At 47.2% G+C, this 23,528-nt stretch overlaps 1 protein-coding gene across 19 annotated transcripts in view; it reads right to left on the bottom strand.

Annotated features, from left to right (window-relative positions):
- Window positions 1–23,528, bottom strand: part of ADGRL3 (adhesion G protein-coupled receptor L3) — a 907,827-nt gene that overhangs the window by 157,730 nt on the left and 726,569 nt on the right. For all 19 annotated transcript variants that reach the window (XM_048503336.1, XM_048503340.1, XM_048503323.1 and 16 more), the window contains 2 exons: window positions 8,304–8,370; window positions 3,549–3,640 (listed from right to left, as the gene is read on the bottom strand). In XM_048503336.1, the coding sequence (XP_048359293.1) occupies window positions 3,549–3,640; window positions 8,304–8,370 (159 nt within the window). The remainder of the gene's footprint in view (window positions 1–3,548; window positions 3,641–8,303; window positions 8,371–23,528) is intronic.

Raw genomic sequence — 23,528 nt, 5'->3', positions numbered from 1 at the left:
AACAAGTAAAGTAAAGACTCTGCCTGTTTTCTCTCCTCTAATCTTTATCTTCGTTGAGGAGATGTAATGGGGCAAAGGACCAGCCAAAGCAGTTCTAACAGGGAAGAAGGAGGCCATTCACCACTCATTATGAGCTCTAAGATGCACCAGTGATGTCATCTTTGCAGCCAGATTGGACAGAAAGAGGATGGTGAAAATTTTCTAAAGTCTGTGCCTGCTTATCTGTTAGAGGTCGAATCCCCACTACCATCTTAGCCAGGTTTCAGATCACAAACTAACCAGGTTTGAGGGATGACCTCCCCATTGCTTGCGTGGCAGATTCTGTTTCTGGCGCTCGTTCTCCCCGTTAATCTGTGTTCCGGCAGGACCTGGTTGCAAGTGGCATAGACCCCATTGACACGGTTCAGAGCTGATCCGAGGAGAGGGATGAGGGTTGAAACCCTGACTCGTTTCCCGCCCTGGAGTGTGACGCAGAATTTGGGCAACCCATCAGCACTGCGATGCACATGCAGCCTTTCCTTGGTTTCATTTCCGCTTTTGTGATCAGCCAGCAGAAGGGGATGCAAACATTAAACAGTCAAACGCGTAACTTTGAATCATTCATGGTTTACACAGGTAACGATTAACTGTTTGCACAGTTAAACAGTTAAACGTTAAACTTTTACACACTGTTTTTTTTAATCACACCCCTACAATGTACGTTTCCACAGTGGGAAAAGGTCCCACCCCATCAAGGCACGCCAGCCAATCAGGGGAGACTGGCGAAGCAAGCTAGCCTGGTAGTGGGAATTGCTAAGAGTTCTGCAACCAGGTGTGTCTGCTGTGTGCTCGCTGTGGTGGGGAGGGAGAAACTCTGATGAAGAGGACACAGTTTCACAACAAACAGGTTTGGATCTACGTGCAAATTTCAAGTGGGGATTCGACCAGAGATGAACCAAGAATTCCCAATTTGGCCTCATGTCACAGTTAATCTGAGATGCAGCTGGGCCCTTCCAATGGTTTTTGTATGATCTGATTGGATTGGATTTAATGGGAATGTGATACTTTTACATTATGACCACCTGTGGCCTTCTTAGGCATGGTTTCCCTTTACATTTCCTGTTGAGTTTTAACCCGTTATTGGGACAGGTGAATGTGCAACCTCTTGTAAGCTCCTGGCCTCCAAAACAAGTATCAGAAAACCATTTCAAACCATGATTTTTCACTCTGATTTGGAGAGAAAGCACTAACTGTACAGCTTGTCAAATCAAACTCATGACAAACATGGCTCAACAGGAAACCTGACACACACAGAGAAGCGAAGAGCAGCATGGAAGAAGGTAAACAGAGAAGAGACCCCACACACCCACATTTTTTTCTAATCTTTCAAGCCAAGGTTTGGAGGACTGTCTGAAGTGAGCTCCAGTCATCCTTCATCCTGGTTTCCTTATCACATAATATATAATTTAGGGACTCAGGGCTTTCCAGCAATCTGCAAATACAGTATAATATAAATACAACAGAACCAGAGTTGAAATCTGTATCAATACCAATAAATTATCCCAGTCAATGACGACTAATGGTCAACGTTTATAAAATTCCTATCGCTACAGGCTGCGAATAGGAGGGAAAGAGATGGAGAGAGATTGAACATCTTTGAATAAAATTTAATCTATAGCCACCACTTCTGTACATTGATCAAAGACGCTCTTGAATTATTAACCGAACCCCGACAGAGATGGATTATCACAAGGGCCAGATCCAATACTTTCCCATCGGCCATTACAAAGGGTAGTTACTTATCCATCCCTCTCCAGGATCGAGTTTGTCCACACTGTAAAAACCAAGTGGAGACTCTTGCTCACATTATACTCGACTGCCTGAGATATGTGGGTATTAGGAATTTCTCTCCCAGGCTGGCCCTCAACAAATCTGAAAGAGACTCTGACAGTTCTGTGTGGGGCTTCTGTTAATACAGATGTCATGCTCTTGGAAAAAGGAGCAAAATTTCTTTTACAAGTGACAGAACTTTCTAAGTAATGTATACTGCTACATACAGTCTTTCTGTCTGCGTTTCAAATGTACTCTTGATTTGTACTTCATAAATGTCTGGTAACGCTCCATTTTAAATACCTAATAAAGGTTGTGTGGTTGGACTCTCTTCCGCTAAAGTTTTCCTTCAAGGGAAAAAGACTTCTTCTGATCGAGAAAAGTCTTCCCTTGTTGGAGGAAGTGCTTCTGTTTTGGGAGAAGACTGGGCGGAAGGGAGAGGCAGGACCCAATTGAGTCTAAGCACTGTTTCGTCCCAGAGCAGATGAAGCCCCCAAGCAAGAAAAACAGAGTGTGATGTATGACATCACTCAAAGCTGGGTCAGCCTTTGATCTCACTTGTGCCCCCCCCCAAAGCCCTGTGTAAGTATTCTCCTGAAGTATTCCTTATGAATAAGAACCTCCAAGGATCCGCTTCCACTTTCAATGTCAACAATGCCTTGTGCCACAGAAGGATACATTAAGTTTGTGCCAGAGTGGACAGGGGCGTGGAAGTGACCATGGAGCAAGCTCAGTTTAGTGGTGATGATACCAGAAATGACTGCTCAGTTTAGCTTGCTCCTCATTGGTAGCGGCCCAACCAGGAGCTTTCCCAATAAACCCAAAGACCAGTTTGCCCCTTAAAAATAATCCCTGAATGTTAAATGTGCCTAATTTGGACACTGGCTCTTTAAATGCCCCTCCACGCTCTATATGGTCCTCAGTACACCTTTATATAGCAAAGAACATGGTCGGGGGCTGCACAAAAATGTTGCCGTCACCCAGTGGCGGGATTCTAATAATTTAACAACTGGTTCCCCCCCCCCGCGCCCCACCCACCCACCCACTGACCTGCTGCTGAGGAACTTCTTGTGGAGGTGGAGGGGGGCAATGGGACCTTCCCACCACTGCTCTGAAAGCCCCCTCACTCCCCTGGGAGAGGGTGCTCTGGGGCTCTGAAAGCTGCTTTTAACAACCAGTTCTCTGAACTCAACAAAACATTAGGTACCGGTTCTACTGGTGCGAACTGGCTGAATCCCGCCACTGCCGTCACCGGAACAGGTCACACAGTCTCCCTAAGGAATGGCTTTAGCCCGACCTACACAGTTGACTCTGCCCATCTGGCTGGCTATTCATTCACAGCTGCCAGTCAGGCAAATCCTTCTTACAAAAAAAGTGGTTCCCACCCTTTGTGGCAGCTTTAACATCTGAAGAGCAATGTAACGGAAACGGGTCCATCACTTCTAAAAACTGCTGGATCGTGAGCGGATGAACCTTGTGCGCCCCTGCTCTTTCTTCCATAATGGGATTAGAGCCGTGGTGGTGAACCTTTGGCACTCCAGATGTTATGGACTACAATTCCCATCAGCCCCTGCCAGCATGGTCAATTGGCCATGCTGTCAGGTGCTGATGGGAATTGTAGTCCATAACATCTGGAGTGCCAAAGGTTCGCCACCACTGGACTAGAGTATGGACTGTGCAAAGAGGAACACAGTGGGAATCCATTAATGACTGGGGAAGTTGGAGGGACTGTCACTTACTTGATATTGTCGAGGCACCCAGATTCAGGCTTCAATATGGCCGTATGATGGAACATTTTGTACAGGGCAATCCCAAGGAAGATTACGTTCAGCTGGAATTTTTTTTAAAAAAGGAGAGAGAGTTACACAGCAAGTTCTTTACATATTAAAATATTTATATTCTGCTCTTGGTTCGAGGTGGCACACAATATTAGTTAAAACATCCCCAGCTAAAACGGAAGTTAAAATAACAAGCCCCAAATTCCCTTTCCCGCTTAAAAGATGCCTGCTATTCAACCCCCACCTTAAAAACTCTGTCTAACAGACAGGCCCTGCAGCGCTCCCTGAAGATCTCCAATGAGGGGGACCCCCTTCACCTCTTCAGGGAGCACTTTCCACAGAGCTGGAACTACAATGAAGACGGCCCGGGCTCTGGTCAATGCCAGATGGGCCACTCCAGGTGGCGCAACAGTCGACAGACGGCTGCCTGAAGACTGTAGTTAGCACACAGGGACATGGGAGCAAACAGTCCTCCAAATAGGTCGCTCTCAAGTCATGAAGGGCTCTCAAGGTCAGCATCAGCACCTTCAGCTCTAAGGCCCCTTCTGCACACACAAAATAATGCATTTTCAAACCACTTTCACAACTGTTTGTAAGTGGATTCTGCCATTCCGCACAGCTTTAAAGAACACTGAAAGCAGTTTGAAAGTGCATTATTCTGCATGTGCGGAATGAGCCTAAGTCAGAAACGGCGTCTGGCAGCCAGTGAAGCAGTTTCAAAATGGGCAACGAATGTTCCCGGCGGCTGGCCCACCAGCAGCAATCGGGCTGCCACATTCTGGACCACTGGTAGTTTCAGGGTTGTCTTCAAGGGCAGGTACAGTCTTGTATGAGGGAATTGCTTCTGCATACCTAGAAGATTAAATGTCAGGAGACTGGGTCCTAGCCTTGCACTTTTCCTGGTATACTAGTTTTCTATGCACAATCAACAGCATCACTAAAACGAAGAGTTGACAGGCAGTGAGGTGGTTGGATGGGGGGGGGGCAGCACCCCATAAAGCTTCAAGAGCGACCCTTGTCACTTCTGGGTAGCTCTAGGAGTCTCCACGAACTCTGTGGTCAGAACTTCTGCTAAGTGCTTGAGGCCTTGTTTTTCTTTTTAATTGAGCCCTCCTCAATTTGGCTCCAATCTCTACCCACTATTAGCTGACCATTGACAGCCAACAGTTGCAATTTGCTGGAGGTTCTCCCACCATAAGCAGCCAAACGGAAACTCTACTAAATTGGGCAAGTCTTCACTTGTAATTAGAATAAGAGTGGAGACAGCCCAAGTACAGGTTTACTGCTTCCGTAAGAACCAGTTCTTCAAGGCAAACCAAACATGGTGCGAAATTAGGTCTCGCTCGTTTTGCAGGCTTGCTTCCAAACATCTTGTCTGGCAAGGGAACTTAAAGAGGAGAATCCACAGAAGGACACAATGTCGCCATGTCAGATACACTGGTCTTAACAAGGGCTTTTTTAATAGAAAAACAGATGTTTAAAAATCTGACATGTTTTTTCAGGGGGTCTCTGTGGAGTATCATTTAATCCTGACTCTTCAGGCACAGCAGTGACACCGGTGTGGGGAACTCTGTGTGTGGCCATTTTCAAAGGCAGCAGAATGGGATAGACAGGAAAGAGAACAATAGTTAAAAAAACCCCACACTGCGATGAAGAGACAGCCTCTTAGACTCGGTAAAGATTCAAAAATACTCAATCGCTCGAGACGGAGGAAGCTTTCCGTTATTGAAAGCCGAGTTCTCTATGTGCCAGGCAAAAAACAAAGTCATCACAACATCACCCTGGCCTTTCATTCATTGACTCTCGAGAGCTTCTGGAAGCCAATGGCAATTTCTCATTAGTCAGGCAAGGCATTTGTACAAGCCCTTCAAAGCAGGGAGGGAAAAATGCATGGCCTTTTAGCAGAATAAGGAGCGGGAATGGACTTAGGCATGCCTAACTTTGCAAGAACTTGGGCATACAGCTTACTCCCAGGGTGCATCATTGATACACACTGCCAGATTAGTGGCCTGTATCACCAGCTGCACCATCTACCACTGTATCATACCACTATACACGCCACTGTGCTGTTCCATCTTTTTCTCGTTGAACCCAGGAACAGGGCTAATCGGGCAGAGATTGATGGAGTGCCCCGATCCAATTGGAAATCAAGTATGTTTCTTTAGTATTTCGTATCTACTCAGTTCCATGCTCTGTAGCCAAACTCTGTCCTGAACCTCAGAGCTGTCTCTCAATGGTGCTAGCCAGGTTGGGGGACATGGACACTGGACATTCTTCTCCATTGCGAGTAGCAGAGAGCTGGACTAGATGGGACTCTGGTCTGATCCAGCTGGCTTGTTCTTATGATCTTATGTTCTCATGCATCCCATGTTTTTGTTGCTTTTGAGCCACAATGCAGAACAAAATGTTTACGGTGCATTACCAACTTTGGAAGCCGTGCCAAGGCATGTTTTCTCAGGAGAGCGACCCCGACACTCAGAGAAGAACTTTTTGCATCTGAATTCCCCATGGACAACAGTGCAACAACCCATGGTGCTCCAGATGTTCATGGACTACAATTCCCATCAGCCCCTGCCACCAATTGGCCATGCTGGCAGGGGCTGATGGTAACTGTAGTACACGAACATCTGGAGCACCATAGGTTGGCCACCCCAGCTCTAAAGCTTCCTTATTGCTGGATAGAAGCTCGCTCTCGATGAGTGGGACTGAGCCACCAGTAAGAGCTTCCTCTGCTGGGTGGCCGCCTGACCTGTACGGTGCCAATATGGTGCTTGTGCAGCAGGAAAGTTGGGTGGAGGGCAGGAGGAGGCACAGAGCCCTCAAAGCTATTAACACTGTAATTTTAAAAGGCAAACCCCGTCAAAATATTGGCTTTTTCTCCAAAACTGATGGAAAAGTTTGGCCCCTCAAGCTCATGAAAATTTGTCCTAGCTTGTGAGGGGCTGATCAGCGATGTGCCATGCCTTCAGACTTAACCATTTGGGAGGCCAAAGGTAGGCTTTCCATAGGCTTATCGGGTCCCCCCATTGAGGGAAGGGGATCCCTTGTTCTGGGGCCCTTCCACACTCGCTGTCAAGGGTGGCAAAAGGAAGCCTAGGCCTGCCTCTCCTAGTAACGTGGTGAAGCAACGTCTGGTGATGTCATCACATCACTGTTGAAACAGGGATTCTCTGGTATTTGGGCAAAAACTCTATGGTGAAAATGACTTCTACTATAGAATTTTTGCCCAAATACCAGAGGCAACCTGTGTTGCCAGCAATGTGATGACGTTACTTATAGTGTGTGCTGGAAATAGATGTGATTGCGTTGCCAGCAACTCTGCCCGGGCCTTTCTTTGTTCCTGTTGAGTCCCTCCATCCTTCATCCAAGGGACACCCTTGCTTTCAAAAAGCACAAAAAGCGAAGAGGCTTTCAACTTTGAGGAAGAGATGCCAGTTGGTTTTGGTTTCTGAAGGAAGCAGAGGCTATGCTGGGCACAAGTCAAGGTTGCTAAGCCTATTGGTCCAGAACAAGGCTGGGACACGCCTGCTTGGGACGAGGCCATTATTTTGCACGTCATTCAGCGGAGAGTTCCGAGGATTTTTTCGTTGCTATTAAAGACCTTTTGGATTTCATCAAGATTCAATAAGCCATGACAGGCCACGGGCCTCATGGTTTCAACAGACAATTCTCACAACTCTGTGGAGATTTCTCTTTGAGGCTAAGAAGCCTGGGTTCAGAACAACACCAATCTCAGTATGAAAGGGAAACCACATCGGTCCTGACTTCAGACCGGTTGCCAGTTCAATGAACTATGTCAGCTTCTTCATCACGTGCCCGTTTATCTCTCAAAAACTCAAAATGCTGCTGTCTTTTCTTCTGCTCCACACCTCATCCTATACAGCAGTGGTGGCGAACCTATGGCACGCGTGCCAGAGGTGGCACTCAGAGCCCTCTCTGTGGGCACGCGCACACAAAGTTTGTCATGTGGGGGGCCGGAAAATCACACCCCCCCACACACATCTAAGCTTGCCTGGGCCGCTGGACACAACTTGCGCACATCGCGGCGAGCAGGGAGGACTCGGCTGGCAGGCCTGGTGTCTGTGCTCCGGGTGGCTGCTGCCCAAAAGGGGGGGGGGCAGAGACAGAGGAGGCAGAGATGCTAGAGAGGCGTTTCTAAACTAAACACTCAGTATTCAGGTTAAATTGCAGTGTTGGCACTTTGCAATAAATAAGTGGGTTTTGGGTTGCAATTTGGGCACTTGGTCTTGAAAAGGTTCGCCATCACTGTTATGCAGAAAGATTTTGGCATCGGCGGATGCAACGGTGCAGATTCCCCAGATGAGACAGACATGTCCAGTGGAGACACTGTTAAGATTCGTCAGTTCTGCAAGGAATCATATCTTCCCTTTCAACAGTGGAAAGAGGACTACTGAGACAGATTCCAACCTAACAGTTTCCCTGCACAGAAAAACACTGGCAGGGGAACACAGGTGACGTATTCACATCACGCTGCAAACTCCACATGTCTCACTGCTATGAACAGAAGGCCAGAAACCTGCCTCTTTCCCCCCATCTATCATTTCCACAGGGGTTTTGCATTCAGATGAAACATTTGTCATTGGTGTCCTTCCATGGCTGTCCTTCCAAAACTAATCTACATATGCTAAAGAGAGGCAAGATTATGCAGGTAGATTTCAAGTTAGGCGCCTGGACGGGGAAGTCAAAAACTCTTACCATAATTATCAAGGTTGCGGGTCCTATAAAACTCCAGATGAAGTAGGTGTCAAGCCGAAGCCAACATCTGTAATGGGAAAGCAGGAAAAGACAGCATTCAGAGTCTGTCCATGGGGCATATATCAACAGTGAGCAGGTGACAGAGAGAAATGGGACCTGTATAACATTCCACTAGGAGGCAGGAAATATTACACGGCTTGTTCATTTAAAAGCTGAATTATGCGCTGGGCTTCTGACAGTGCTATTGATGGAGTAAGATAATTACCTCTGGAGGAAGCAGAAGGAAACAGCACAGAGTCTACTTGCTAAAGCCTCCCGCTTCGGTCACAGAAAATCTTTATAAAAAGCTTTAAAACAGCCACTCAACCAAGTTGTTATTTTCTGCCCAACTTGAATGCCAGCCTGAATGGCAGGTGACTTCTACCAGGAAGATCTCAGCAACTGGGCGAAAGGAGAAATAAATTTGGGAATAGACGGCTGAACCGTAATTAGATTCAAGAGGGCTTTTTCCCCCCATGGAAGAATGTATTGTTTTCATGAATATTTCCAGAAGTACAGCTGACCTTTACGATCAAGCGAAGAGATTCATGACCCAGCCTAAATTATTAATCACTTAATTTTGTCTGTATTTAATGTACCCCAATGGTTAACGGTCTTGGGAAATTACATTTCCATTCCAAGTTCATTCGATGACAAAATGGACTTGAATAATGATGAGACAGATGGACATAAATTCTGTGAAAATTGCGTATGATCTTTAAATTAACACCTTTTCTTATTGGTGGTTTTATGGTAAGGCTGGAGACTGGCAAGAAGCTTTAATACCTGCTGTCCCTATGGAGATTTACTTGGAAATTAAATCCCAAGTGAATGGCCCTGGGTGGTTTCTCACTCCGGTATCTCTTTCGGAGATGAGGGAACTTGATCTTGTTCAAGAGAAGATGACTTCCTCCCCAAACATAGGCTCATTCCGCACAAGCAGAATAATGCACTTTCAAACTGCTTTCAGTGCTCTTTGAAGCTGTGTGGAATAGCAAAATCCACTTGCAAACAGTTGTAAAAGTGGTTTGAAAATGCATTATTTTGCGTGTGCGGAAGGGGCCATAGTCAGTTCCAATTTCCTCAAGAGGAAAGGAAGGGGGGGAGTGAACTGGTTGTGTCTCTCTGTGTGTAGTGCTTGGATCTTGAACATTTGTTTATTTATAAGACTTATATGCTACCTTTTCAGAGACCTGCTCAAAACAGTTACTAATAAAAAACAAACACAAACATCACCACCACAGTAGAACTCAGACGTAGTAAAACAACATTAACACCATCAGCAAAGAACCATACTTTATGCAGTCTTTAAAATCTACATCCATTAAAAGCAGCATAAAATATGATAAAATAGCATTAAAATGGTATAGAAGCACCATAAGACGACAACTGAAGAACACAACCTAAGAACAGCTTTGCTGGATCAGACCAGCAGTCCATCTAGCTCAGCATCCTGTCTCACACACTGGTCAACCAGTTATTCTGGAAGGCCAACTGCACAGCACAGAGGAGAAGACCTTCTCCTGATGCTGCCTCCTGGCACTTGTATTCCCAGTATTTACTGCCTCTGGAGAGGAAGATTTCCTTAAATCACCATGACTGGTAGTCACTGATGGATTCTAATCTGGAGAACCGTGCTTGATTCCCCACTTCCCTGCATGAGTGGCAGACTCTCATCTGGTTAACTGGATTTTGTTTCCCTGCTCCTACATGATGCCTGCTGAGTGACCTTGAGCTAGTCATAGTTCTTTGGAACTCTCTCAGCCCTACCTGCCTCACAAGGTGTCTGTTGTGGAGAGAGGGAGGGAACGGAGTTTGTAAGCCACCTTGAGTCTTCTTACAGGAGAGAAAGGGGGAGTATAAATCCAAACACTTCATCTCTTCATCCATGAATGCAGGGGCGTAACAAGGCAGCCCTGGGCAAACTGTAGCCCTGGGCAAAGCCTGAGTTGGATGCCCCCCCCATGGGCGGCCACTCCACCACGACCAAATTTTTTTTGCACCAGGACATTGGTGCCTGCAGGGGGCGCATTTTTAGACATATCAGCACCAACATTTCAGCGTATCATCAGGAGACTGTCCTTATGCTACCCCCCAGGTTTTGTGAGGTTTGGTTCAAGGAGTCAAAAGTTATGGCCTCCCCAAGCCCCGCCCCCAGCCTCAGTGCATATAAAAGCAGCTCTCCGAAGCCAGGGACACCAGACTCCCCTGCTCCCTGCCCCCACTGGCTAGGCTCCCAGCCGGCAGTCCCATCGGCCCTCCACTCTGGGCAGAGGTGTAGCCAGGAAAAATGGAGCCTGGTGCAAAATCAGAGTTTTGCACCCCACACCCATGGGCAGCCACTGTGATGTTGGAATCCACCCCCATACAGCATCACTTTCAATGGTGTTTAAACTTGGGAGCCCAGATTCTCCATTTAAATCCACCTTAAAGGGAGAATCTGGGGTCCCCAGTTAAAACAACATTGAAAGTGATGCTGTTTTGGGGTGGCTTATCCCCCACCCTGAAACAGCATCACTTTCAATGTTTAAACTGGGGACCTCAGATTCTACCTTTCTGAAGAGGGTGGATTTTAAAGGAGAATCTGGGGAAATTTGGGGGGTGCCTGCTGTCAGGGGTGCAATTGTTAAGCTAGCCCACCAAACTTTCAGGGTATCTTTAGGAGACTCTCCTAATGATACCACCCAGTTTTGGTGAAATTTGGTCAGGGGGTCCAAAGTTATGGACCCTCAAAGGTGTAGCCCCCATCTCCTATTAGCTCCCATTGGAAACAATGAGGGTTGGGAACTCCCCCTTTGGGAGTCCATAACTTTGGATCCCCTGAACCAAACCTCACCAAACCTGGATGGTATCATCAGGAGAGTCTCCCAACAAATCCCTGAAATGTTGGTGCTGCTGGCCTAAAAACTGTGCCCCCTGCAGGCTAAAAACTGAAAAAACACTAAAAATACAAAAAACCCACAAACGGGGGGCAGAGTTTCAGACATGTAATTGGGGGTGCGAACCCCCCTTACCTATGTCCTTAGTTGAAGTCACATAGTATTACAAGATTTCTGCTAAAGCCACTTCCCTTATTTTTTCCCCTCTATTCCAATATCAGCCTCCAGGGTTTGATTGGATGGGGTTTATACTACCCCCGCCCTTTTAAGAAACTAGTAAGGTCCAGTATCTCCACCCTGAGTGGTTCCGTGGGGAAGTTTATTTCCCTGTTTTCCAGCTTTTTTGACTGTATGCCCACTTCCTATCCCTGTCCTTCCCTATCCTGTGTATACCCAGGGATAACAGTGTACCCTTGATTCTTTCCATTCCATTATGTTTCTTATACCCACATTGTATCTAAATTGTCATTTAGCACCAAACACTCCATTTCCCAAAATCTTGGCTCAGACTTCTGACACTGGCAAATAGACACCAGTAACATTTTTTCCCTAACAATCCACATCTCACTCAGTCATTTGTCTCTGACTACTTCCCTCCTCCACAGCCTGGTCTCACTTTCTCAAGTCTTATTGTGCACCTACCGATATCAGCCTGATCATCTAATGTGGCAGGAGTTGTCCCGAACACCTTTCCTGTTACTGTCCCACCAGCCTGATTCCTTTTTGGTTGAAGTTAAACCCCTCTCGTTTCTACAAGTTCAGTTTGCTCAAAAAAAAAAAATCTCCAGGGTCAAAGTTATCAATGGGCGATTCCGCACATGAGTAAAATAGGTTCAACCCAGTTCCCTGAGAAGGGTACTGACCTAGGTCGAAGCCATTGTTGTTCCCCACTGCAACCAGCTTGATCCCAGCTCGGAGGGCGGAATCATCCTGTGCCTCTTCGCTGCTCCGTTCCGATTGGCTACTGTTCTATGGTCATGTTCCGTCTATCCCCACACACGTTATAAAAAAAAAACTGCCACAGGAATGGAGGGACGAAGGTGGCATTTTTTGATTGGCCAGCTGTACGCATGCCTGAAACACTCAGCTGTGATTGGCTGAATGGGGGACTCCTGGCACCAGAGATTCCGCACTTTACTGGAATCGAGCTGAGTTCGAGCGTGGTTCCCTGAAAAAGTAGTAGTTCCCAACTGGAGTCGGAAATTTGACCGTTACATGGGGCGAAGCTGGTACAAAACCACGTCGATCCCAGTGGTTGTGCGGAGCACTTAGGTCGAACGCAGCTCGAACTTAGGTTGATAACGCAAGTGCGGAATCGACCTTCCTCTTTTGTCCATGAATTGAAACCCCTAATCTGTGTCCATCCAGTGAGAATGTGATCTAGACGCGCTGCCTTTGAGATCCTGATTTTCAACCTTCTGCCCATTAAGTCCTCTTCCTCTTGAGCCCCACTGCTACATTTCCCAACGTCACTGGCACTTACATGCCCCACAACCACTGACTCCTCCCCAGCACTATCAACCAATCTAGGCAAGCAAGTCATTGTGAGGTCACAATGCCTGTCACAGAACCCACTCTCTGTATTCCAAGTACTTGAATCACTGACTCTGCAAGCTTTCTCACTTCTTAACTCGTTTGCTTGCTTAAGCCGTTTAGGGGTAAAATGGGGTGCTTACCTGAGTCCATATTAACTTCTGTAGTGAGAAGGACAATATGGCACTCTCCCTGATACAAAGCGTGTATTTTTTTCTAGAAACTTTGGCTGTGGGGGCTGCCCCCTTTAAACTCTCTCACTGAGTCCCTTCTCTCTCTCACTGCAAATCCCTGTTTGAAAGCACTGGTCGTCACCACACACGAAGAAGAAGAAGAAGAAGAAGAAGAAGAAGAAGAAGAAGAAGAAGAAGAAGAAGAAGAAGAAGAAGAAGAAGAAGAAGAAGAAGAAGAAGAAGAAGAAGAGGAAGAGGAAGAGGAGGAGGAGGAGGAGGAGTTGGATTTATACCCCCCTTTCTCTCCTGTAAGGAGACTCAAAGGAGCTTACAAGCTCCTTTCCCTTCCCCCCTCACAACAAACACCCTGTGAGGTAGGTGGGGCTGAGGGAGCTCCGAAGAACTGTGACTCAGAAGAACTGTGGGGCTGAGAGAGCTCAGAAGGTCACCCAGCTGGCGTGTGTGGGAGTGTACAGGCTAATCTGAATTCCCCAGATAAGCCTCCACAGCTCAAACGGCAGAGCTGGGAATCAAACCTGGTTCTTCCAGATTAGAGTACACCTGCTCTTAACCACTATGCCACTGCTGCCCTCATCCTACCACAACTATGGGGTAGAAACATAGATAGACCTGGACGGGACCTCCAGCATCATGTAGCCTAACACCCTGTACAGTGCAGGAAATTCACAATTACCCCACACATCCCCAGAGACCCTGCCTGAAGAGATTGCATGCTGGGAGGAATTTTCAGAGAGTGAACATTCTACCCACAGCAGTTGGGCAGTTTAACGGAAGTCTCATACAGAGGAGGGGGGCTAGAAGCTCTTTCAATGTATGAGTGCAGTTATGGCAGTGGAGAGGGTTTAATAGTCTGCTAGAACTTGGAACTGATAAACTGTAACTACATACCGAAAAGTTACTTTGTGCACTGTGTAATGTACTGCGTACTATGTAATGTAATAAACTTGGCCTTCAGATAAGTTTATTTGCTTTTGCTTACTCCTTCAGAACTATAGGCAACGCTACTACTATATTAGGCTATTATTTTATGGTTAACCGTGATTTGGACAGCATTGGTTTTTTATCAGATGAGTATAAGTTCTATTAGCTGAAGCTGTTTTGATCATTGAGAAATGTTTCCTTCTCAATGAAATTAAAGAATTTTTTAAAACATCTTGGCTTTGAGTGCTTTGTGTTAGCCAAATCAGAATCCTCGCAGTGGCAAGGAGTTCCTCATGCTCTACACCCTGGGTCTCTGGGGATGTGTGAGGTAGACTACATGACGATGGAGGTCCCATCCAGGTCTATCTTTGAGATGACCAAACAAAACAAATGACACAAAAACATCTCCCGGATCCCTAGCCTGGAGGAAGATTTGTCCCTGACCCCAAAGCAGAATACAAACCAAGGGCTAGAAGCAAGCTTCACACAGCCCCACACAAAAACCAAACTCTTTCAAGCAAAAAAGAGACACACTTACTCTTTTTGACTTGCACACTAATTCCAAGCTCAGCTCCCCTGATAGATGTCCCTGCTTAAAAGCACTGCTTGAAAACACCGGTTGCCAACTTCAAAGAAACTCGCCAGCCATCTTAGAATGCCTGAATTCTAATGTAACTAAATGATCCCGGGCACAAGACACAAAAGTAAACTATTAAAAAAGGAGAAACTGCTATGAAAGGGAAGGATAAAACTTCAGCTAAAAGCCAGGATGGACAGAAACGTTTTTGCTTAGTGGCTGGATGATAGCAAGGAAGGTGAGTTTCCAGGGGGGAGGCATTTCAAAACATTAATCCACTAACAGAATCCTGCCTATAACTATCTGTTATTTCTCAAAACTAGAAGACAGGCTTAGTATGAATCCTGTAGTGGGGGAATCCCACCATTTTTATGAATTTCAGTACCAGGTGTGTGTGTAGGTGGGGGCTGATTCTTACTGGGTCCAAAGTACATGGGAGTTAAACCTCCCTGTACATTGTTCACGACCTACAATCTAGCAGAAAGAAAAAGGGTGATTTGATAGTGGTGACAGTTAAATGATATGGCAGATTCTAGGTTACCCAACAAATGCTGTTATGAGCAACTGAGATTGGGGGGGTGGGGAGGAGGCTGAGCCCAGATTTCTCAAGATAAAATGAGACAATATTCAGTTTCCTCACAACCAACAATTACTCATGGGTTTCAACAGAGTCTTCACAAGTGGCACTGAAGAGGTAGAGGGGATGAGTACAGATGCTTGAAGAAGCCGCAGATGGAGTTTTTGAAAACGAAAAGCAGCTGTTTTGAAGGCACAGGAAGGAGTAAAATTATTGACCTCGTCCCTTCTTCCGTTTGAAGAAGCCAAGCAACAGTAAGAGAAGGTTATACAGCTATCTCCCTGTTGCTCTTCCACTTGAAGCAACCTCTGAAACTTCTTCTCGCTCCAAAAATAAAGTTGGGAGACCATTCTAGGACCTTCAGGTGTATCAATTAATAGATTTTAACTGTGAAGTCCAGGAAGTGATGTTGAAAATTCAGTGAACAAGGCCCTAAACATGAGCCACACTGCTTTCCCCGTGCCACACAGTCCCGTTTCTCTCAGGCACAGCTTTCCGTATGGTTACTCTATTGTTCAAACATTAAATCAAGAACATCAAAAAAGACCCCATTTGAACATGACGGTTTTCCTTGCCACGAATGTTCATGCAATGGAATGGTCCCAAAAGCATTCAATGGTGTTGTATGGAAGTCGGAAAACACTGCGCATAACTGAGCCGCTGTCAGAATGCCTAGTAGTTGGGGGTTTGGGGGTATGCTTGGCTTCACTGTGTTTTACTGGAGTTGGGTAGTGTGACCAGACGTCCTGCTTTTGACGGGACAGTCCTGCTTTTGACTAATTTGTCCCGCGTCCCACGGGGTTTTTAAAATGTCCCGATTTTTGGAAGGCTGCCGCACTGCCTTCTGGGGCGCTCCCCTATGACAGGGCAGGAAACAGGGGTTTGGCAGTGTGGCAGCCTCCCGCGCTGCCGCACTGCCTTCTGGGGCGCTCCCAGAAGGCAGTGCGCTCCTGTGGCTGCATGTGCGCATGTGCACGTGTGCGGGTGCGCACACCCCAATGGTGTCCCGCTTTAAAAAGGTGAAAATCTGGTCACCTTAGGGTTGGGAATGTTCTGCTTTGGATTGGCACCACCAGGTGCTGGCCAAGGGCAAGCTGTTATCTTGTCTGCATTTCTTCTCATCACTGGGTGTGACGTTTGTTCCCATGATTGGGCGGGGGGAGAGGCTGGTTCTTTTTACTGTTCTTTGCGCGGGAAAAAGCCAATTCTGGCTTTTCCAAGCTGTCCTCTGGATGAATGAACCACTGTTCTATACATGGAGTTTGTTTCAATTCTTGGGGATCTCACAGCCCCCCGGGGAAACTGTGGGCGGCTCTTTAGCTACACAACACCAATATGGTGGCTGCGCACGGGCGCAGCTTACAGGGAACGTTGGTGCCGTGTCTTTTAGGGATCTGTTGTGTATCCTGAATGTTGAACCAGGTCTGCAGCCGGAGCGTCTTTCTTGAAAGGAAGCTGACCTCCGTTTTGGCGTATCGGCTTATCATGCAGGGTGCTAAGTAAATAGTTGTGTGCTGGGACCTCCAGTGCTGCTATAACAGCTGCTGACATTGATCTCTTCTTCCTGGCTATTTGTACGCTGCTGGTGGGGCTTGCGATACAGCTGTTTCAGCATCCTGCTCTGTGGTTATTGGATTTCTTCTGTTGGAAGGAGGGCTCTGAGGCTTAGTGTTTTCAATCAACATAACAATCTGCCACCATTCCTTCCCCCTTGCCATAATATAGTGTCGCGCGTGTGCTCCACACACACAAACCGTTCAGTGATTATGTCTCTGTTTCGCGAAGACCGGAGATATTTGCAATTTTGCATTAATCCGTCTCTTCCTCTCTCCCTTTGAATTAGTTGGCATTCAAATTTGCCTGACAGAGGTTCTGCATAACTTGTATAATCTTCTCCCAAACAAAGGTATCAATTTACCTGTGTCTGACACTGCAAATAATTACATTTGCAAGGCAGATCTGCAGGGTGGGATTGGCCCGTGCCTACTCTTTACAAAGAACTAAATGGTAATGAAAGAGGCACAGAGAGTCTCCTGATAGTTTTTCTTCAGAATTATGAACCTGTGTGAGTGTGTCAGTGTTCCCCTTCCTATTTTCCCACACAAGATTGCCCTCTAAATTGCTTTCCCACTCAAAAATGGACTCCATGTAGCTTTATTTTGCTGGGGGGATTTGGAGCAAACAAAGTAGAAAGGTGGAGAAAGGGTTAAGCGTGGTATCACTCCAGTGAATTTCACAAACTTTCATAGCCGCTTCTCGGTTACTAGGGCATGCAGGAGGAGCCCAAGTATCCTCCCGTCCGGCCTTGAGGTGCCAACATAATTTTTAGCTCACATGAATAGGAAAATGATTAAAATGACTATAAAAAAAAAAGACAAACAGGCATGAAATGCAAAACAACCCAGACTTTTGCCTTGGAAGATGAATCGCAAGATGCAGCAATTCCTTTTATCCTCAGTGGGTGGGTTTTCTTCATCTGCTGACTGCCTTGGAATTTTTGACTTGTATGTGGGAAGGATGAAAAAACCGATACCCACAAAAAGCATTTCAGAATGGTGACGGACACTCCAACTAAGATATTCTAATTCTCCCAGAAAGATGCCTGATTTAGCCATTCCAGAGCCTGTAGGATATGCCCATGAGTGGAAAGATTAAAAGCATCATCCAGTGCAGAGTTGCTCTAGTCTACATCCCTTTGACGAATTTCAAGGGACACAAACTAAAGTATCACAGCAAATGCGTTTGAAACATCAGCCACAGTGTTAAAAAAAAGAAAGAAGAAGCCTGGCGTCTATTTTCCCACCCCTCAGACCCCCTAATATGTCGCATAACTGAGTCTTGATTAGGGGAGGGTGTTCAGTAAATCCAAACAATACCCTCCCCCAGTGGTGGGATCCAAAAAGTTTAGTAACAGGTTCCCATGGTGGTGGGATTCAAACTGTGGCGTAGCGCCAATGGGGCTGGGCGGGGAACGAAGGGGGTGTGGCTGGACATTTCGGGGGCGGGGCATTCCTGGGCGGGGCTGTGACAAGGACGCAGCCGCTGTGCCGGTCCTTGGGCAGGAAACGAATGCACGCAGGCGCAGGATGCCAAGCACGCCGGTGCACCTCCTGCTAGACTGCTTCCTGCGCGCTACTGCTGAGAGGAGGGGCGTAACTATGGCAAAAATCACGTGGCAAAATCACCAATTAGTAACCCCCTCTTGGCACACACAAATAATTAGTAACCTACTCTCGGGAACCTGTGAGAACCTGCTGGATCCGACCTCTGCCCTCCCCCCAAAACAGCTTGTCGGTGCTTTGGGGTTTTTTCACCCCCCCGAAAAGGTGGCAATGGTCAATTCCCCACCTCAAAAGTGAAAGTAGAGGGGACCCCCGCTCCATGTTAGGCGCCCGGTTTCAACAAGGTGTACTTCCGACCAGGATCCGAAATGATGCACCCTGAGGGGTGGGATTGGCCATGCTGGCAGGGGCTGATGGGAATTGTAGTCCATAACATCTGGAGTGCCAAAGGTTCGCCAACACGGGCATAGTGGAACCAGGTTTGACTCCTAGCTCTGCCGCCTGAGCTGTGGAGGCTTATCTGGGGAATTCAGATTAGCCTGTGCACTCCAACACACGCCAGTTGGGCGACCAGGGGCTAGTCAGAGTTCTTTGGAGCTCTCTCAGCCCCACCCATCTCACAGGGTGTTTGTTGCGAGGGGGGAAGGGAAAGGAGTTTGAACGCCCCTTTGAGTCTCCTTACAGGAGAGAAAGGGGGGAAATAAATCCAACTCCTCCTCCTCCTTCTTCTAATACTGCTAGGAAGGATTGGCATTAATGCGGGACTGTAACTGTAGGCAAAAATAATATTTCCTCACCACTGACATCTCCACCCCGTGGAATGCCACAATTGTCGCTTTCTACCTGCCATGTCACTGTTGTATGCATAAAGCCTGCATCCCTGCAGAGGTCCAGAGGTTTGGCCAGCATCTGCTAGTGAGAACGGGAACCAGTCATCGTATTTCTCAGCCACCATCTAAGTTGCCAGATCTGCAGTGATATTTCAGGATCTCCAGGATCAAGAGGGGCCAGATTCCAACCGACTGTTCCATCTGCTAAGCTCCCGCTCTGCCTTTTGCTCCCATTCATCATGTTAGTTATATCCTGTGTGATCTAGTAGTTAAAAGTTTTGGACAAGTTTCTGGGAGACTGAGAAATGAATTCTAGGTAATCTGTTGGCTAAGAAACGCGTTTCAAATTCTTTCTTCCAGTTGTACATATTTGTCTGTATATTCTGCAGCAGGATGCAGTGGTAAAGATTTTGGACTAGTATCCAGAAGGTGAGAGGCATGGGGGTGGGAATGGCAACCCCCCACCCCACCTTGCTACGCCCCTCCTCACCTTAGTTCAGCCAGCTGGCTGGGCAGCAGCTTTTGCCGGGCCTGGTGGGTTGGGGTGAGGGGGGAAGAGGGAGGTGTGTGGGGGCGATTTTCTGTCCCGTACGTGACTCCAATGGTGCGTGCCCGGGGCGTGGCGTCCACCTACCACCCCATGATATCTACATGGGTTTGAATCCCTATTCGTGCCATGGAAATTCGCTGGGTGACCTTGGGCCAGTCACGCTCTTCCAGCCTAACCTACCTCATAGGGTTGTTGTGAAGATAAAATGGAAGAGGGAAGAATGATGTAAGCTGCTTTGGTCTAGATGATTCTCTGGGTACCTCGAGCTCCTTAGTCAGTGTGAACTGACAAGTTTAGCTTCTAGCAAGACTGGAAAATTCTGGAATTGGTGACCAATATGCTAAGAGTGCTGCTAACCCAAGTGGGAGAATTCTGTGGAGAATGGAGCAAAACTGCCAAGCCGGAGAAGATTTTTGTTTTGTTTTGCTTCTGGCATGTTACAGTATGAGGAGCCAGAGGTGTTAGATTGAAAAGAGGCGAGAGCATCACACTTCCCAAACACTTATTTCTTTATAGGTCTCATTTCTAAACGACAGAATCAATTCTGTCTGCACGCCCTGATCTAAGTGTTGATGATGGCTTCCTCCCCGCCCCCAGTGAAGACTGAACATCTTTCTCAGGGGCAATGTGCAAATAAGTCTCATGCCGAGGCGTTACCACACCGCCCTGGCATAGTGGGAGGGGGGGAGCGTTTACTCACAGGTAGCCCTGCCTGCGTGCCAGTCTAAAGGTAGCCCTGCCTGCGTGCCAGCCTAAATTGATGTTGGCATTGCCCATTCTCTGGCGATAGCCAGGTCTACCTACAAGAACTGTTTTCCTGTTCTCATGCTCTCAGCTTGCTTGCCATATCAGTGCATTTTCAGCTGAACAGTCATGATGAACGGTACAATAGACCTGCTGAACGGATACTCGTTTTCAGCCACAAGAAGATCTCTGATGTTTTTGCCTCCCCTGACTATCTTAACCCAAATACTCCCTTCTGTAACTAACTTCTTATGAGCACCTTACAGTGTACTCTATTGTTTCTCAAACAATCCATCTGGACACCCCCCAGGGGTTGTCCGAACATCCTCCAAAAGTTCTCCTGACACCCCCAGAGGTAGCGCTTCACCCTATAAACATCCTACCCTCCAAAGAGCCAATTGTCCAGCGCCACTGACACCTTTCTGTCTTTGTTACTGTGCCCAAAGCATTGTCGCCCCCCCACCTCCCCGGAATAAGACGCTGGTTTTGAGCCCTTCAGGGGAGGGTGGGATATAAACCGAAGAATAAAATTTAAACAATTAAAAACCCTAGATCTTCTTCAGGGAGCAGCAGTGGCATAGTGGTTAAGAACGGGTGTACTCTAAACTGGAGGTACCGGGTTTGATTCCTCACTCTGCCGCTTGAGCTGTGGAGGCTTATCTGGTGAACCAGATTAGCCTGTGCACTCCAACACATGCCAGCTGGGTGACCTTGGGCTAGTCACAGTTCTCCTGAGCTTTCTCAGCCCCACCTACCTCACAGGGTGTTTGTTGTGAGGGGGGAAGGGCAAGGAGATTGTAAGCCCCTTTGAGTCTCCTGCAGGAGAGAAAGGGGGGATATAAATCTTCTTCACATCACGATCAGGTCGTATTACCCATATTACCCATACCCCTTTCTATTCTAAATCTACTTTCCAACCTATCTATATCTTAGGAACTCTGTGTGTGCATGTTTGCTGCATTGAACTAAGGCAGTGGTGGCGAACCTTTGGCACTCCAGATGTTATGGACTACAATTCCCACCAGCCCCTGCCAGCATGGCCAATTGGCAGGGGCTGATGGGAATTGTAGTCCATAACATCTGGAGTGCCAAAGGTTCGCCACCACGGAACTAAGGGATTGTGAACCCCTTATCCCTACAATAAAGACTGTCAAATTCGCATTATATTCCTCTCGGTGGATTTTCTTTTAAGAGCTGATCTTTGTAAACATTGGTATTAAAGATTCCTTATCCAGCCTCTTGCAACATTAATAAGCAGTCTGCTGTAAGCTAATATTCCCCACGTTATTGAGAGACTGTGTCTCCACCTTGGGTAACAGAGGTGTTCTTTAACTTCAAAACTGGCTCCAAATATGGGCTTCCTGGAACAGAACAGATGACACAGGTGCCCTGCCGAGGAGGCAGTGGGTGTGTGGGTGGGAGCATAGAGGAGTTTCAGTGGGCTGTAGCAGTAGAAGGAGTCAGCTTGAGAAGAAAAGCGGCAAGGACGCTGACTTTTGATGGCTTTATGATGCCGCAGATGAGCGGCTCTTGAAAAATCTCATGTGCAGGATCTTTATAATCAGCAGAGCTCCGGCTTTCTTGCCAGTGGTGGAACCGGCTCTGTCAGAGCCAACCATATGCTAATCACGTTCCATATGGTGATGTTCTTCTTTGCTTTTTAATTTCCTCGCCGCCACAGTGACAACCGGGGTCTATTCAACCACACTGTTCATCCCGAGTAATAACAGCTATAAAGGTCTGCTCTATTTTCTGCCTGAAAAGAAATCAAACCCCAAAGCTATCCCTGGTGTGTATTAAATACACCCGATAAACAATCATTAGATGCCACTGGACCGTAAAATGTGAAGCGCGCCAACGTCTCACGCTCTTTTGTGAACGCACGTCCGCTTCCGAGGGGTGTGCAGCTTCCCACTCCACGTGAGGCAAATCTTATTTTGCGCCGAGTTGTCCGCACGCTTTCAAAAGGACGAGGTCCACGCGCCCCTTTAATAGACTCCAGTGTTCATGTTGCTCATATGGGACTGAACAACCACTTGTATTTGGTAATCATTTCACAGCATTTAAATGGGATAAAAATGATGACGGAAGAAGCTGTTTTAAAGACTGCGTGCGCGCCAGGGAACTGGATCGCGTCAGAACATCAATCTTGGGCAAATTGCTTTTCACCCTCCCCCCTGCCTTAACCAATCACTATGGGCTACATTGCACAGAAACGCATGAGCCGAAAGCACCGAAAGCAGACGAAAAGCGATTTTGGCAGTAGAATCTGAAGTGGAAAATGTGTGTGTGTGTGTGTTCACACTTACATTCCTACAGAGACTTTCCCTGCACCTCTATTGCATTAAGAATTGACCAGCTCCTTCCTGCTTTGTGTATCTGCTTTGTAACTTGACAGAAGTGGGGATTCAAACCTAGGTTGCCCAGGGTCCTAGCCCACCATTCTATCTGTTACACAGCCCTAGCTCTCTCCTTGTGCCCAAAAAAGCTATCACACAGTTGGCTGGTTCAGAGAACGGGCTTGGATGCTATCACGTCAGGGCCGGCTGAGAAAACCAGAAGCCTCTTTCTTCCGGCTGTGGTGAAGGATCGTAAAAATTCTCCTTTGATGATGGCTGCGTTAATAATGAAGACCCTTGAATATTCATGGCTGTAAACAAGGAAGGCAATTTGCTGCGCCGAGCGGAATAAATGCTTCTGTCACCACTTGTTTGACTGAAGGCTCTGCTGGCTTCGTCAGCCCTGTTCCAGCTTTTCAGCAGAAAGCCCAGCTAATAGCAAACTAAGCACTGTGTTGCGTTGAAACTAGAGGGCACGGAGTTAAGAAATGGTCAGGATCCGTTGTAGAACTAATGCTGAGCACTCTGCTTCCACTCAATTTCCTGGCCATGGCACGACGGTCGGATTTTGGGTTTTGTTTTCACTGAAGAAGAAGAAGGGTTTGGATTTCTATCCCCCCTTTCTCTCCTGCAGGAGACTCAAAGGGGCCTACAATCTCCTTGCCCTTCCCCCCTCACAACAAACACCCTGTGAGGTAGGTGGGGCTGAGAGAGCTCCGAGAAGCTGTGTCTAGCCCAAGGTCACCCAGCTGGCGTGTGTGGGAGTGTACAGGCTAATCTGAATTCCCCAGAGCTGGGAATCAAACCCAGTTCCTCTAGATTAGATACACAAGCTCTTAACCTCCTACGCCACTGCTGCTCCTCTGAGGTGGTCTGGACTGCCCCACTTCAGACTGCAAGCAAGAGCACATGATGGCTAAATGCACCTTCAGATTGAAACACACACACACACACACACACACACAACTCGCTCAACATAC

Source organism: Sphaerodactylus townsendi, linkage group LG07, assembly GCF_021028975.2.
Source record: "Sphaerodactylus townsendi isolate TG3544 linkage group LG07, MPM_Stown_v2.3, whole genome shotgun sequence".
Taxonomy (NCBI): Eukaryota; Metazoa; Chordata; class Lepidosauria; order Squamata; family Sphaerodactylidae; genus Sphaerodactylus; species Sphaerodactylus townsendi.
Note: the sequence above shows the minus strand (reverse complement) of the source record. Positions and strands in the feature narration are given on the sequence as shown.